Raw genomic sequence first — 16,972 nt, 5'->3', positions numbered from 1 at the left:
AACCACTGATCTAGCCCAGGAGTTCAAGATTCAGCATTTGAACAACAACAATGGTGGTGCAGTGGTAATATTACTGCTCGAATGGGATACTAACAGCATTTGCGGCAGACGTGAAAATAAAAATACAAACTTTGGGGCTAGTTAAATAAGTGGATTAACAATTTAACCGTTCACTCCTGTCTGAAGCCCTGGTCGGGTAGGACAAATAGACGCATAATGCAATATATTGCATCTTTTGAAAACTGAACAACCGGACCATCTTTTGGGGGACCAAATAAGTACTTAAGTTAGGATTGCCTTCTGGGCCAAAACTCTCCTTTATTAAAATAAATATGCTCTGAGAGAAATGCAGGTGACCCCAGGTGACCCCCCCCCCCCCCCCCCCCCCCCCCCCTGCCTGAACACTGAACACAGCAACCTAAGTGGTCAGACAGCTGGGCATGAACCATGAAAGATTTTCAACTGGCCTTCAATCCTCAAACCATCTAAAAAGTAAAAAGAAAACGATGCGAGTTTGATTCAGTAAAGACACCAAGATTATTATTATTTTTATGTAGTCCTTGGTTTTCTGTGCAAACAAATGTAACGTTGATCTCTGAGACAGAAATCTATGTTTTATCTTCATTCAAACATTGATGTCAGAATGAAAAACACTTCACTGAGGTGTTAATGGGGTTAAATCCTCGGGGGATAGATATATAACTGGGTGTGTCCAGCATAATTTAAAAAAATTGTTTGTGCTTTTCGATGACACCGCCGAGTGTTGAAAGAGGACGGGGCCCGTGACGGAGCCTTGGGGAACACCTCCAAGGGCGGCTGGCAGGCTCATCTGCTCCTAGCTCTGGTCCATAGCAGTGGAGTTCTCCCTAACGCTATGTTCCTCTACCTCCGCACCTCCTTGGCAAAACCGGAAAACCCAGCCGTCTGGTCAGAAAATAACAAAAACTGTTTTGCCCCTCACCAAACCAAAGGTATCAGTGGACAGTTGAAAGCTTACTCTACTTGGTGGACGCAGTCTGGGCCCCCCACACTTAAAATACATTTCTAGGGCGAAATGAAAAATATTCCACCGGATGGAGACTCCATTTCTTCTATTTTTTTTACTATTTTTTCATCACCATCACGGCACCAACTCACTACTGCCGCGCAGGTCAGAGGACCGCATTAACAGAGCATTAGTCTCACATTGGGTGTTATTCAGCTCTGCGACGTTGGAACCAGGAGGAGTGTCTCCGTCGCACGGTCCGTCAGGGGCGAAACGGTCTTTGTTATTTTCGGACCAGACGGCAGGGTTTTCCGGTTTTGCCAAGGAGATACGGAGGTAGAGGAACGTAGCGTTAGGGAGAACTCCACTAACGCTATGGACCAGAGATCATATGCTCCCTGCTAGCAGTGGGGAGGTTTCAGAGGGGTTGACGTTGACAGGTGAGGTGATGCTGTAGTGAGGGGAGTCGTACAGGTGGCTGCTCTGAAGGTCCGCTTCTGCTCGTAGGTTGATTTTCTGGGGGAAAGAAGGCGATAAAAAACATGTTGTAAATATCAGTAGACAAGCTCAAGTTTGTACCACTTCCTGCAAAAGCCAACCGTGCGAGCATTAATCAAGGGATAACCTTGCGTCACCAGACTTTTCACCTCGGAGGAAAGCCTGGTATTCAAACGGGCCGTCTGATCCGGTCTAGGCGTGGCCTGAACCGGCAACAGGCAGAAGAAGCAGGCAAGCAGCATTGCTTTGTCCCTCCCGTTTGTTTCCCCAATCACTATTTAATTGCTATGAGTAGTGTAGTCAGCCTGTCGCTGTGAGTCGGGCTAAAAGATGGACATACCAAACAAACTATTCCAAAATAAGCAAAACTACGCCGCATGAAGGGTTTTAGGTAGGATCTAAAATTATGCCCTTGAGTGCGGGGAATTTTTTTTTTTTTTTAAACTGTTTTTCGGTTTGATCTTCAGCGGAGGAACCCCTATACGTAACAATACCTTTCAATCCGGGAAGCCCTTTTGGGGTTGTTGTTGCTATGTACAGAATATAGAAACTTTTTCAGAAAGCTTCAGGATTTAGAAGGCGTTTTTAGAATCGGCCTCGGGTCTAAGTTTTATTGTTTCTCATGGCATTAATACAAATTTGGGAGAAAAATATATATAAAAAAATATTGTTACCTGGAAGTCTCTGACGTAGGTCAGGAAGAAACTGACGAAGGAGAAGGCCAGAGACCACTCGGAGATGGTGCTGATGATGTGTGCAGTGTAGCCCTGGACAACACAATATGATCATTATAATATTATGATGATGTGTGGTGTAGGGCATTAACGACTAGTAATTTTTGCAAGTCGACTCGACTCAGTAAAAAGTTGAGTTGTAGTCGACTTTATCATTATGATGACGTCATCACATCACACACTACCCCCCAATTATTTTGGTGGGTCCCCAGATGATTAACTTAATGTGCAACATTGTTTTCTCACTCAACTGTAAACAAACCAACATAAAGTTTAAGTGTATAGAGGGTATCTGCACATTTCTTAAGTGCCAATTTAAGGACTTTTTAATACCTCTAAAATGACAAATTAAACATTGTCCAAATTGTCAAATATATAGAGGCCGAAATTGTGTAAATAGACGATCTACATGCTCACAACGCCTCGCAACGCAAGGCGTTGTGAGCATGTAGATCTGCTATTTTCACAATAGAAAGTATATATTTTTTCAACTTCGACTTTTGACTTTCTCTGGTGGGAGTCGACTGAATCCATGTGCCATCGCAAGACAAAGTGCAAACGAGGCTTCAACCTTCAACACAGTATTGTTATGAGCACACAGACAAACCCACCGTCTCTCCAGGCGTCCAGTGCAGTTTGTGAGCAACGTCCACTCCTGGCAGACTGCTGTACATGATGACCGACGACACAAACACTAAGACACACACGTTAAGGAACACACGCGCCACTGAACTGAACTATCACATATCTCTGCTGTCGGGCTAAAACCTCCTAACTCCAAAATGTTCATTTTCAGGAAAATGGGCTCAAGTGAAGTTAGGAGGTTTTGACCGAAGGTCTTTATACTACTTTTCATTGGTTCAATATTATTTTAACCAACACACAGACGCAAAGGGTGTTCAATAGCACATATTTATGAAAAAAAGAGAGGGCCAATCGGGTGGAGTTAGCTGGTTTGGCAGAAAGTGTGGAGTAGGAGGTTTTTTCCCAACCACTTTTTTTACTACTTTCCATGGGTTCAATATTATTTTAACCAACACTCAGATGTAAAGAGTGATAGCCCTGATTTATGCCAAACAATCAAAAACCTAAAAAATTGAGTTAAGAGATGTTGGCCAGACAGTGACGAATGTATTAATCACCTTCAACCTGCTGTCCCTATTTTGGTCTTTTGGCTCAAGGCCAGTACATGAACACATACCAACCAAGTTTGGCCAAACATGGCCATTTTAATACAACTAGAAGCTCGGCCGCCCTTCGGGCGGCCGAGCGTCTAGTCGGCGCCCTGGCCAACTCGGGAACAATGTAAATAGGGGATGAATGCCCCGCCCTTTAATGCAAACCCCATTATACCTGTTGTCATAGGATCTGTTTTGACCATCTGTTTGCGTGTGTCCATTTATCATTTATGCCCATATATGGTTGATATCTATCTGTCTACGTCCATTTTATGTCCATATATGGAGATCTCTGTAGGACCCGTTTTGACCATCTGTTTGCCTGTGTCCATTTATGCCCATATATGGAGTTATCTGTCTGTCTGCGTCCATTTTATGCCCATATATGGAGATCTCTGTAGGACCTGTATTGACCATCTGTTTGCCTGTGTCCATTTATGCTCATCCCATAATACCTGTTGTCATAGGACCCGTTTTGACCATCTGTTTGCCTGTGTCTATTTATGCTCATATATGCCGCGGTGGGGAGTGTGCATATACTCTATCTGTGTCCATCTTTTATGCCCATATGCCCATATATGGAGATCTCTGTATCTGCCCATATGCCCATATATGGAGATCTCTGTCTGTGTCCCTTTTATGCCCATATATCTGCGTCCATTTTATGCCCATATGCCCATATATGGAGATCTCTGTATCTGCCCATATGCCCATATATGGAGATCTCTGTATCAGTCATATATGGAGATCTCTGTATCTGCCCATATGCCCATATATGGAGATCTCTGTCTGTGTCCCTTTTATGCCCATATATCTGCATCCATTTTATGCCCATATGCCCATATATGGAGATCTCTGTATCTGCCCATATGCCCATATATGGAGATCTCTGTATCAGTCTGTGTCCCTTTTATTCTGCCCATATGCCCATATATGGAGATCTCTGTATCAGTCTGTGTCCCTTTTATTCTGCCCATATGCCCATATATGGAGATCTCAATCTGTGTCCCTTTTATGCCCATATATCTGTCTGTGTCCCTTTTATGCCCATATACGGAGATATCTGTCGGGTCGAGGCAAGGCCCCTGTATTGCCCATATATGGAGATCTCTGTATCTGCCCATATATGGAGATCTCAGTCTGTGTCCCTTTTATGCCCATATATCTGTCTGTGTCCCTTTTATGCCCATATACGGAGATATCTGTCGGTTCGAGGCTAGGCCCCTGTATCTGCCCATATGCCCATATATGGAGATCTCTGTATCAGTCTGTGTCCCTTTTATGCCTATATACGGAGATATCTGTCTATATATGCCCATATATGGAGATCTCTGTATCTGCCCATATGCCCATATATGGAGTTCTCAGTCTTATGCCCATATACGGAGATATCTGTATATGGAGTTCTCAGTCTTATGCCCATATACGGAGATATCTGTCGGGTCGAGGCAAGGCCCGGCACTGCAGTGATGTCACAATGACTCAGCGCTTGCGCCCGGCACTGCAGTGATGTCACAATGACTCAGCGCTTGCGCCGATTTTGCGCCGATTTCCGCATAAGGAGATTCCGAACGTTTCGCGGCGGTTAGGGAAAACCGCGCGTCGGGTCGGGTCGAGGCCCGGCACTGCACTCCGTGCCGCGGCGGGGAGCGCGCGTGCCGAATCTGAAGCCGGTGGGACGAACGGTTCTCGAGATACGCGGATTACAGACAGACACACACGCAGACACGCACGCAGAGACTTCTCGCATTTATAGATAGATGATGACCAGCTGCAGCACCACTTACAATACTGCCAGGGAGTGGTGCAATTGAGTTTCATTAGGCGTAAATGCCAAGTCCAGGGTTTTAGCAACATGAACCCTAGGACTCAAAACAGGCGAACGTGCCAAAAATAGGCGATCTACAAGCTCACAACACAAAGACATTTGACCCTTGGCCCTGGGGGACACTGGGCTACTAAGTATATAGAGTTCCATTTGAAAATCAACATAAAAAACACACATAAATATATATTCAACAAAGTGCTCTAATCCAGTGCTTCTCAACCTGTGGATCGGGGTCCCCACATGATTTTGAGGGAGTCCCCAGATGACGGTGAAGTGACAATTCAAGGACTTTTAACTCATTGAGTGCCTATCCCGAACTAGTTCGGGATTATTATCGCATCCCAGAGTGCCTATCCCGAACTAGTTCAAATTTTGAAAAAATTTTTTTTGGACCCCATCAAATCTAGTGAACATGATTTCAATCGCGATTTTGCATGTTCCACCCCCATACAACCCCATCTAACATACAGGGCAGCCATTTTTGTTTACATAACATGTAAAACATAATGGCTATTATCTCAAGAATGCCTGAACGGATTTCCAATCGGATTTTTTTGTTTGAAAGCTGTGAACAAACTGCACAAATCCACTCCAATGCAATCCAGGATTGCATTGGATTTTTTAGAGCTCATTCTTCTCTGTTTTTTTCCCATGCATGAGGTGTGCAAGGTTTAATCGTGGCTAAATTGCCGAAAATAGATCTTCTAAAATGCTTGGTAGCCAATAGCTAACTTCAAGCTAACTTCATTCTCTTCCTGTACATGCACAAAGGAAAGTGTTCTGGCAAGTCATGGCTCCAGGGCTTGGGCATGCATTACCAGCATATCTCTATTATTCTATGGCCACTGGGCGCCCTCTAGTGGTGATAGGGTGGCACTAAATGAGTTAAGACCTTTTAAATACCTCCAAAAAAAGAAGAAAAGAAAAGAAAAAGACCATTACTGCATCAAAAGTACTCAACAAACTATACTATAAAAACTGGTCAAACATTGGCTAAATTGTCAAATAAAGTAAGAGGCAAAAAAATAGAAAATAGCTGATCTACAGTACAAGCTCACAGCGCCTAGCAACGCGAGGTGCTGTGAACTTGTAGATCTGCTTTTTTCACAATATTCATCTGTGGAACCGTGTCAAACTAAATGTAATGCCTCGACTCAAATATGATCATTTTGGGTGGAGGGGTCTTTCAGTTGGCGTGAGTAAGGATACTGCTGATGATGCTGGACAGGGTCCAGACCCCCACGGCCAGGCGAACCCAGAAGATGTTCTTTCCGTGGACGTGGGGCTGCATGCGGAGCGACAAATGCACCTGCACCAGGATGTACAGAGCCCCCACCCCAAAGGTCAGCACCGCCCCCACCAGGTGCATGGAGAACAGGGTGGTTTTCTGGAAGCAACACGCATGGGACACATGCATTATTCATGTTCATGGGAGCTGTAACAACAATAACTAAATAATACAAATATTAATAATACAACTATTTACGAGTTTACACACAATGCTTTAAATGTCAAAAGAAAGCTGAATCTGTGCCAAATTAAATTAAGCCAAGGTACCAAATGATTTAAAAAAAATCACACCCGTGTGAACTGAGCGGTGGTCGTGGAGGCTGTGCAACAGCACTACTGGGTGGGTGCAGCGGGGTTAGTGTGCTTTACAATGCTGTAGTTTCTTCACACACTCTAATTTATTTGACCCTAAAACATTCAGTTTGTTAATAATAATAATAATACTTGACCACACATGCTGACCCACCCTTCCCCCCTGTGTGTGTGTGTGTGTGTGTGTGTGTGTGTGTGTGTGTGAGAACAACAGCGCCCCTCCCTTAACATGTGTGGTCAGAAAAGGTACTGCATGCTTGAGGCTACATACACGGACGGCCGGCCGGACGGCCGGACGGATACCCACACACACGGCCACGTATAGGAGACGGTGTGACCACCGCTCAAAAAACAGAAGAAATGAATATGTGAAAGCAACATTATTATTACTCTATTTGCAAAAATAATAGTATAATGAAATCAGTCAATCATGTCTAAAACGTTTTTACAACACGTTTATAGCTGCAATCCATAGGTTTTATGTCCAACACTCTCACTCACACACACACACACACACACACACACACACACACACACACACACACACACACACACACACACACACCTGGAAGTTGGCCACGACACACATGCCAAAGGAGCTCATCCAGCCGAGTACCAGACCAAACTGGTTGATTTTGTGGAGTTTAAACTCCTCCTGTCCCGTCAGAGCCTGGACCTGCTTGTAGCGCACGTATGTGGTGGCCATGCCTGCAAACACACACACACACGCACACACACGCACACACACACACACACACACACACACACACACACACACACACACACACACACACACACAGCATTATGCTGTGACACTTTACAATGTGCATTACATTCATTCACACACTGACGGTGGAGGAAACCATGCAAGGCATCAAAATGCTCATCAGGAGCAGTTCGGGATGCAGTGCCTTGCTCAAAGACACTTCGACAAGAACGCAGGCGGAGCCGGGGATCGAACTGGGAACCTTAAGTTTCCCAAGCAGCCGCTCTGCCTCCTCCTGAGTACAAAACACCTAAAATACCACGGCGAGCTCATGGTTGGCTTTGTGCCGCGGCAAACCTAAGCAAAAAAGTGTAACTTTCCGACATTGTTCTGGATCATTTTCTTTGCTCGATCCGCCTCTTATCGCAGAAAATCACAGCTTGCCGTAGCGTAGACAATGCCTCTGCCGCTTTTGCAGGAGGTTTCATTAGGCAAAAAGGCTGCGTTCAAAATGTGGAATGGGTTTTACGGTCATAGAGTTATAGAAGAAAGGTTACGGTACCTAGGAATGCTGACACGTCCAGCATGATTCCAAACACACATCTCTCGGGAGCCGTCGTCCCTGTATCGCTGCAAAACACAACCAAACATTTAAATTATATACTGTATGACTGTATCACTGCAAAACACAACCAAACATTTAATTATATATGACTGTATCACTGCAAAACACAGCCAAACATTTAATTATATTTGACTGCATCACTACAATATACAACTAATAGTTCTTATGGAAGCTAGGGAGTGAGTCTGTAGTTCTAATGGAAGCTAGGGAGTGAGTCTGTAGTTCTAATGGAAGCTAGGGAGTGAGTCTGTAGTTCTAATGGAAGCTAGGGAGTGAGTCTGTAGTTCTAATGGAGGCTAGGGAGTGAGTCTGTAGTTCTAATGGAAGCTAGGGAGTGAGTCTGTAGTTCTAATGGAAGCTAGGGAGTGAGTCTGTAGTTCTAATGGAAGCTAGGGAGTGAGTCTGTAGTTCTAATGGAAGCTAGGGAGTGAGTCTGTAGTTCTAATGGAAGCTAGAGAGTGAGCCTGTAGTTCTAATGGAAGCTAGGGAGTGAGTCTGTAGTTCTAAGTGCAACAGGGAGTTTATTCCACAGTTTGGGGGCCAGGAGGGCAAATTTTCTAGGATGAGTCCTGGGCTTTTTAGCGAGGGTTCTGTCAGCATCCCTGTGTCAGCTGTATTATACAACACTACATGTAACATCTATTCAAATGTATCACTGCAAAACACAACAATACATTTAAATTCTATTCAGCTGTATCATAAACCCTAAACTTCTGGGTTATAGTGCTGTACTGTACAACAGTGTCGACACAACGTAGGAATGAAAGCAAGGCAATTATAAGGGAGGTTTAAATTTATAATTAGAATTTAGCTTTGTTCACTTAAAAGAATTACAATTAAATGTCCAGTTTAGTCTATCGTCGCAACAATGCTGTAAAATAATTACAATTAAATGTCCAGTTTAGTCTATCGTCGAGTTTTATTACTGTATGCAAGTCCTGCATGTGCATTTTCTCACCACAACAGATATTGTATAAATGGCCATCTATAGCAATAAAATGGATTTTTGAGTTCTGACACAATAGTTGTAGCCTGATTTCAGACTCAGCTCACGCTTTAGTCTGAAGCTGTGCCCTATTCTAAATGATTTACGGGGGAGGGACTTTGCGAGCGTGCGCGTGCGTGACCGCGCGCGAGTGATCGCGACGCATCGTGCTCACACAGAACTGCGACCAGAAACATGTAATCAACATTAACAGCTTGTGAACTCAGCGCGTGCGTGTGTGTGTGTGTGTGTGTATGTGTGCGTGTGCCTGTCGTGTGTGAACTTCGTTTGAAATCGTTTCAACTGCTGCGCTGATTGGATATTCGTTAGACCCACCCCCCACCCCCCGCGCTCATTGGAGCAGAGAATTTTTGGGTTGCTAAAGCCGATTCCTGTACTCAGCTCCAGACCAGAGAAAGAGTCCACTCTGAGAGTGGGCGGGGTCTATGGTCTGGAACCAGGCAACAATAGTTGATCAACAGGTTATGACTCAGATCCTTGTTCCTTCTATGAAAATATGACACAACACTTGTTTAGACATTGTCCTCATATTAACCTGTAGATCAGCTAATACTTTATTTCATCTAGAGTGGAAAAAGGAGCCATTAGAGTTCCTGGAGGAGCCCAGGCAGTGTTGGCTGATGTACAATAATTATCATAGAATAATTATAATAGATAATTATGTGTGATGTACAATCAATACTTTTATACAAAAGAATACAATAATTTCACCATTTCACAAAAAAAGGAGCATGAATTTTGGTTTGGTATGGTTTGGATTTCACAATAATGGATTGAGAAAAGGAAATCTGATCCTTGACCTAGATCTGTACTCAGAGGCATTACCAGTCAGGTCTTTACACTCTCACTTCTGCTTGAAGCATGACGTGCGTGCTCCCCACGTGCGTGCTCCCCACGTGCGCGCTCCCCACGTGCGTGCTCCCCGCGGAAGAGAGCGTGACCGAGGAGGGTCCAGGAAGTCGCCTGCTTCCACACAGCAATGTGGTGCGTTTTTCTAAAGTATAAGTGTTACGATAGTTTTCTTTAAAATACTCTAATTGTAAGCCTCTGGTATGATCATCTTACATTTCCAATCTGACTGGCAACAAATGATTTCATGAATAAATAAGTAAATTCGAAGAAATTCCATAAATTACTTTTAAGAAGCAGTACAGTGAAAATAGCAGATCTACAAGCTTACAACGTGTTTGAGTCACAGGGAGACTGTTGGGTCTCGTGCTATAAAGTCTGGGAACCAGTGGGTTAGGTTTATAAGGCTCAGTGTTGGCTAGCCGGGCCGGCAGCCTTGGTGATGGCCAGAGTGGAGCAGACTTGGTACACCTGGGGTTGTGGGTTTGGGAGAGTATTTAAGGACTTCTGAATCTCTCTAGTTCCTCTCTAGTCCTGTCTTGGGCGCCACCTGGCCTGAGTGAAACCCTAACATTCACACAGCACACTCCACACATTCACACACACTGCATACGTGACTGACGACTGACTTATTCACACGTCGTTCTGTCTCTTTTGTGTATTGCCTTATTTCTTCAGTTTTAGTCAAATAAATCAAAGTTAAAATGTTTGACTCCCTTCTCCCTAACACATGACAGCTGTGACTGTGCAAGTTTCTCCCTAGCATCTAGGGAGATCTATATCTCTTTTGGATTATGAGAATTACAGCACTCAAACAAATATCAAGGGGCTGGAAAAGTTTGGAACCTCCCAGGGTGGATAAATGGGTTGAAAAACTGGAGGACATGTACTATATGGAGAAGGTGACATTTACAATTAATGGTAAGGAAAATGTATTTGAAAAAAGGTGGGCCTAAATAAGGATAACACGCCCACTTAATTCTACCTTTTGTTTTGTCCATTTTATTCGTATTTTTGTTCAAACCAAAAGTATTTCAGACACAATCACAAAAGCCTCTTTATCTTATTTTTTTTGGGCCTCTGTATATTTTTTGTTTTGTTTTGTTTTCTTGTTATGTGGATTTGTTTTGTGTTTTATGTAGGTGAAGGTATGCACACAAAAAAAAGGGGAAAAAAAAGAAATGGGTCAAAATGTATATGTCAAATGAAATGAAATGAAAAGGCATTCAAAGAGAATGTTACACTCTTGACTCAATAAAGTATAAAAAAGAAAAAAAAAAGTTTCTCCCTAGCAACGTTTGGGCCACGACTCACAAACCAACGTGTGGAGACTGGCTGGGATACAGGCCATGGTAGGGCAGTGGTACTCAACCTTTTCAGGCCGCGACCCGAAGATAATCCTATTTTAACTGGGGACCCCCCCACCCTGACGAGCACTAAGAGTTGAGGCATTTTGTATAACATGGTTCTATTGTGAAAATAGCTGATCTACATGCTCACAACGCCTCGCAATGCGAGGCGTTGTGAGCATGTAGATTGGCTATATTCACAATTTCTGCCAATGTTTAGATTGGCTATTTTCACAATTTCTGGCCAATGTTTAATTTGTCATTTTAGAGGTATTAAAAAGTCCTCAAATTGTCACTTAAGAAACGTGCAGATGCCCTCTATATACTTAAACGTTATGTTGGTTTCTTTACCGTTGAGTGAGAAAACAATGTTGCACATTAAGTCAATCATCTGGGGACCCCTCAAAATAATTTGGGGACCCCCCCTGGGGGGCCCGACCCACAGGTTGAGAACCATTGATGTAGGGCACCAGGGGGTCCACATGTCACATATACCTGATGTAGGGGACCAGGGGGTCCACATGTCTCAGCTCCACGGCTGTTATGTAAGCGAAGATGAAGGTCGCTGCCGTCCAGATGACCAGAGACACCGGCAGGATACACAGACCCTGCTGGAACCACCACATACCTGGAACAAACACAGACGTCATCATGAGTGTGTGAGAGAGATGTACATCTTTCTCCCTGCAAAATGAGTCACTGGCACGGCTTCTTTTTAAGTATGTATATTAATAGAACGGGTACACATTATTGTGTATCATTATTTTATGCTTTAACTATTGAAAAATAGCAGATATACAAGCTCACAGCCGCGCTGCGAGCTTGTAGATCTGATATTTATTTATTTTTTATTGTGAAAATTAGAATTTTGACCCGATTCTATAAGTGTCTTTTGAATCCTTCTGAGGTTTAAAAAAAAAACTATGTTTCTATGTCAGCAATCTGGTTAGCCATCGTCAAAGAAAAGGTCCTTTTCCCTTAACTGGAGCTCAGTTAGTCTGTTCTTGAGAGACTACTATGTCAGTGGTTCTCAAACCTTTTCATGTGAAGGACCCCCAAAATGATATGTATTTGGCCACGGATCCCCATCTCAAAATATTTAGTTCCAGGGACCACCCAGAAGCAAAATTTGAGTTACAAAAGTTCGCTTTAAAAATACATATATTCAAAGATTTGCACATATTTTCACAACTTTTCAAAAATAGCAGATCTACAAGCTAATGAGCACTAAGAGTTGAGGCATTACATTTTGTATAACATGGTTCTATTGTGAAAATAGCAGATGTACATGCTCACAACGCCTTGCAACGCTAGTATTTTCACAATTTCTGCCTTTAATATTTGACAATTTGGCCAATGTTTAATTTGTCATTTTTAGAGGTATTAAAAAGTCTTCAAATTGTCACTTTAGAAATGTGCAGATACCGTCTATACACTTAAACTTTATGTTGGTTTGTTTACTGTTGAGTGAGAAAACAATGTTGCACATTAAGTTAACCATCTGGCGAACCCCCAAATTAATTTGGCGACCCCCCCTGGGCTCCCGACCCACAGGTTGAGAACCACTGATGTAGGACATGAAGGTATGTACATTTAAAATATGTCCTGAAATAACATGACTTCTTCAGCTGTTGCAGTTCCCATAATGTGATGCAACAGACTCAGAGAGGGAACACATAATGCTGTGCTGTGTGTTTTTCTTTCTGTGTTTGCCCAGGCAGATAGATGGCTGATTTGGAGTGTTATCACCTGACCTGACTTATGGCCAGCAGACAGGCATCCATAACATAATCAGTCAGGGACGTGCTGGCCATTGGGAAAAGCAGGCCAACTCCCGAACGGCCGGTTCATTCCCGGCCGGTCCAGGCCGGCCAATAGGGGAAAAAAATATATATAATGGCTGCGTTTCCCAAAGCGCAGGTCGTACGAGGCCCTTCGTACGGCTGCGGTCCTAACGATTATGGCGTTTCTCAAACGCGCTTGTAAGCGCCCCTCTCAAAACAGCCTACGCATGCCCTTGGGCTGGCCAGAGCCTTCACATGGGGCCCTGGCCCCATGTGAACGGATATGATGCAACTCTCCCTGAAACTCTCGTTGAATAGCTCATGGGCTTCGATTGATAGGACGTCAGCAGCTGCGCTCCCAAATTAATTTCAGCTGATGGTTTGTGTGATTGTACTCGGCGGCCCATCAATAAAACATAGGCTACAACGCTGAAAATTAACACACGTTTAGCGCTGTTGGTAGCAGCTAAACTGACAGTACAAACCCCTTGTTTTAATTTGAAACTACATTCAAAGCTGCAAAGCGCTGTTGCCTGTTGGTATAGGCCTATAACTGACTGCACAAATTGACTTAACTGCCCGTCTTAAATATTTATTTATTTTATTTTATAGGCTAGGCCTACTAAGACAGTATTGTAGACTAGAGTATTGGTTCTCAAAATGATACTCGGGGACTCTCTGTATCATTCGATCTGCTGAAGCGGGAGTCGAATCCGAGGCTCTCAATGCTTAGTCCAACTCACAAGTCGTCATGCTATTAAGCCTGCTGTGTTCAGCTACTAAGGCTGTTGTCCGCCCTGTCTTGGCTGTAATAATTATCTTCCTAGTCTGATTTCAGACTCAGCGCTGGAGAACCAGTCCGCTCAGAGAGTGGGCTGAGCCGGGCGATCGTCATCCTACACTCTCAAAATGTGGGTTGCATTTTGGAACCATTTGGTTCCTGGCTTCGAACGTCCAAACTAAAATATAACAGCCCTGTCTCTTTACCTCAGTGTTGTGTTGGCACGACGCACAAGGGGCTAAGGAGGCGCAGGGTTGTTGTATTTTGGTTTGGAGGTTTGCAGGTTGGGAACCAAATGGTTCGAAAGTGTAGGCTAGCTCTCAAGAGTGTAGGATGCTGAGTGCCTGGCTCCAGCCGACTCTCTGTGCGGACTGTTTCTCACTGAGTCGTGTTGGCACGAGGGGTTGTGTGTTGGACTAGCGACTGGATGATCCGAGTTCTATCACCGCTTTCACGCATCACTGCATGCCTTTTAGCTGGGGACAGGTAACCCCCACTGGTCCACGGACCCACTTAACAAATGAGGCAGCCTATAAGCTTGTTCTTTTTTATGTAAGTGTGTGTTGTGGTGCGCTATTTCTCAGTAGCCTATATATCAAAGCAAGCGACACGCATAACATATAACATATAGTTCACCTCTGTATGTTTTATGTATTTATTATATAAATATTAATATATAGTTAACTTGTTTATTTTGTATAGCAGGTGTGTAGAATAGCCTACTCTACCATCCACAAGACTTAGATAGCTTTTTTAAATATACTTTCATAGTTATACTTAGTTATAATAGTGCTCAGTTTTCTATGAAGGGTGCTTACGGGCGCCCCAGGCGCACCCTTAACCTCTAAGGCCCACTGTTGTAATATTACAACGTTTGTATTTTATCCAAAAAAAGGTTTAAATCATTTTATTTTAGCTCCCCCTACCACCTAAACATCACCATTGGATTCTATTGTTTAGTATTACAATGCCATTGGCCATAATATTTGCATATAAATACCCCCCACAGGGGCTGACATTCACACCCGCCACACCCGCTGACATTCCAGAGTTTTGACGAACAACATCTCACTTTTTCATGGAAGCTATTCCTCACAAAAACATAAGTAAAATGCCTGTACTATTTTTTGGGTGATCATTAGAATGTCTAGAACATGTACATATGTTATTATTGTGAAAAATATCCCCCGTATGTAAATTAGAGCATGATTTATGGCTATAAAACCTTACAAAAACATTTTTTTTGAAAAAAAAAACATTACATTTTCCTCTTATTAGGACTCACATTATTACAACACCATCTGATTTTTTCCAATTTTTTATTTCAAGTATTTCTATATTTGGGCCTTAGAGGGTTAAAAAAAAACATTGTACGTCTGCAGCACCCGTGGGAAACTTGCAGGAAAGGTGTTTGCTTCTAAAATCCTCCTTACGATGGCCATTCGTATAAGGTGTGCATTCAACCGTCATCACAGCCATTTGGTTCCATTGTACACTCTCGAACGGGTTCCTGAAAGCCCTCGTTGCTCTTGATTGACAGGTGCCTGCGCAGGCTGCGAGGGCGTTCTTGAAACGTTTTTGGTCTCTACGACCATGCCTGAGCTTACGAGCACTCAAAATCGCTTTGGGAAGCGCAGCCAATGTCGGCCTTCGTTCCATTTTGGGGGCTGGGCGGCCAACAAAGTAAATCGTCACTGTCGGGCAGAAACCTCGTATCTCCAAGTTTAAAATTTGTACATTTTTTCGCAAAGCAAAGCCCTGCTTCATCATAAAAGGCCGTCGCACAAAAGTAGTGAAAACAGCAGATCTACAAGCACACAACGCCTTGCAGTGCGAGGCGTTGTGTGCTTGTAGATCAGCTGTTTTCACTAGTTTAAATCATTTTTGAAATGATAAATACAAAACAAACGGTTTTGGACATACAAGGTTTCCACCCGGCAACGACAAAATATAATAACTCATGTAATTGGCCCACTGGCTTGTCACTTGTCATGATCTGAAATGGCAAATCTTTGAGTGGCAGCATGTAGAGAGATCTCTCTCTATGAGGGCCTCTCCAACTCTTTTTCCCGGGCTGAATCAGGGGCCCAGCACGTCCCTGTAATCAATGATCTATACATTTCCTGGATTTTAAAGGTTTTATTTTTGTATTGTATGAATCTGCCTATCCTGACTGAAGTCTGAATACAACCAGGTTAAAGAGGAAGCAACATTGAGAATCTATGATTTGTATTTGTCCATGACTGTATGTTGAAACAGCTACAATACTAACAACTATCAAGCAATAGTCCTAAGCTACAATTAATAACCTAGCCTACTTCATATTTTGGAAAAATCGACCAATATTATAGGTCTATATTTCCCGCCCCCAATCGATCATAAAATCATGCCAATTCTATAGCCTATATTAGGTTATAGAAATTCATTCTAACTTAGAATGAATGAATTAAACTTGGATCCATAAAATACCGTCTAGCCTGACCCGCTGTGACCTTGTAGATCTGCTCTGGTCGTCAAGCGAACCTGAGCGACTGCCTGTCTCTGTCTGTCGAACCAAGAAATAGAAACAAATAAGAAAACAAACAGTAAATAAACATAAGGTGAATGTGAGCTCACCACCAGTCACTGCAACAAGACAGACCGCCTGTGGAGTGGAGTGGAGTCGATCCAGATGATTTATGGATCAGTGGTTTACAGTAGAGGATCCTGTGTGTAATGTAATGTTAATTAAACAGACATGACTCTCATTAAGTCCACTTGGTTCCTGTTTCTCTTCTTAAAGACTTATAGCAGCGGATCGGCGCTCTATCTGACCGCGTTCCTTATGTTGACACACATCCCTGCTTCCTGTGTTTCATTGTGTGATAGTAAATGAATAAATGCCGGGCAGAAAAGAGAGAAACTTTAGTTTGATCTCGCAAGAAGAAGAAAAGACACCGAACTATTGTTGTTTACTTCCTGGTCCTGTGTCACGTGGTAGTGGGTACCACCTCCAGTCAGAGATGGTGTATTCTGGGCAGATCTGCCACCGCATTATCTCTGTCCAT

The 16,972-nt window shown here is 43.3% G+C and overlaps 1 protein-coding gene across 1 annotated transcript; it reads right to left on the bottom strand.

Moving 5' to 3' along the window:
* Positions 1–1,198: 1,198 nt before the first annotated feature.
* dram2b (DNA-damage regulated autophagy modulator 2b) lies at positions 1,199–16,763 on the bottom strand. The gene is made up of 8 exons (XM_080728898.1): positions 16,542–16,763; positions 11,856–11,988; positions 8,094–8,161; positions 7,391–7,533; positions 6,433–6,610; positions 2,829–2,911; positions 2,158–2,250; positions 1,199–1,501 (listed from the first exon to the last, which is right to left on the bottom strand). Exons 2-8 carry the CDS (start codon positions 11,984–11,986, stop codon positions 1,373–1,375), a joined length of 825 nt encoding a protein of 274 aa, XP_080585024.1. The 5' UTR covers positions 11,987–11,988; positions 16,542–16,763; the 3' UTR covers positions 1,199–1,372.
* Positions 16,764–16,972: the final 209 nt, after the last annotated feature.

The sequence above is a fragment of the Nannobrachium achirus genome (assembly GCF_963921795.1).
Source record: "Nannobrachium achirus genome assembly, chromosome: 6".
NCBI lineage: Eukaryota > Metazoa > Chordata > Actinopteri > Myctophiformes > Myctophidae > Nannobrachium > Nannobrachium achirus.
Note: the sequence above shows the minus strand (reverse complement) of the source record. Positions and strands in the feature narration are given on the sequence as shown.

What these genes read in the sequence shown, in the direction of transcription:
- dram2b (XM_080728898.1), bottom strand. Translation starts at nt 11,986, where the DNA reads ATGTGGTGGTTCCAGCAGGGTCTGTGTATCCTGCCGGTGTCTCTGGTC. An exon ending in GGACGTGTCAGCATTCCTAG is followed by an intron (nt 7,534 to 8,093) that starts GTACCGTAACCT and finishes GTGTGTTTGCAG; the next exon opens with GCATGGCCACCACATACGTG. An exon ending in GTGTCGTGGCCAACTTCCAG is followed by an intron (nt 6,611 to 7,390) that starts GTGTGTGTGTGT and finishes TGTTGCTTCCAG; the next exon opens with AAAACCACCCTGTTCTCCAT.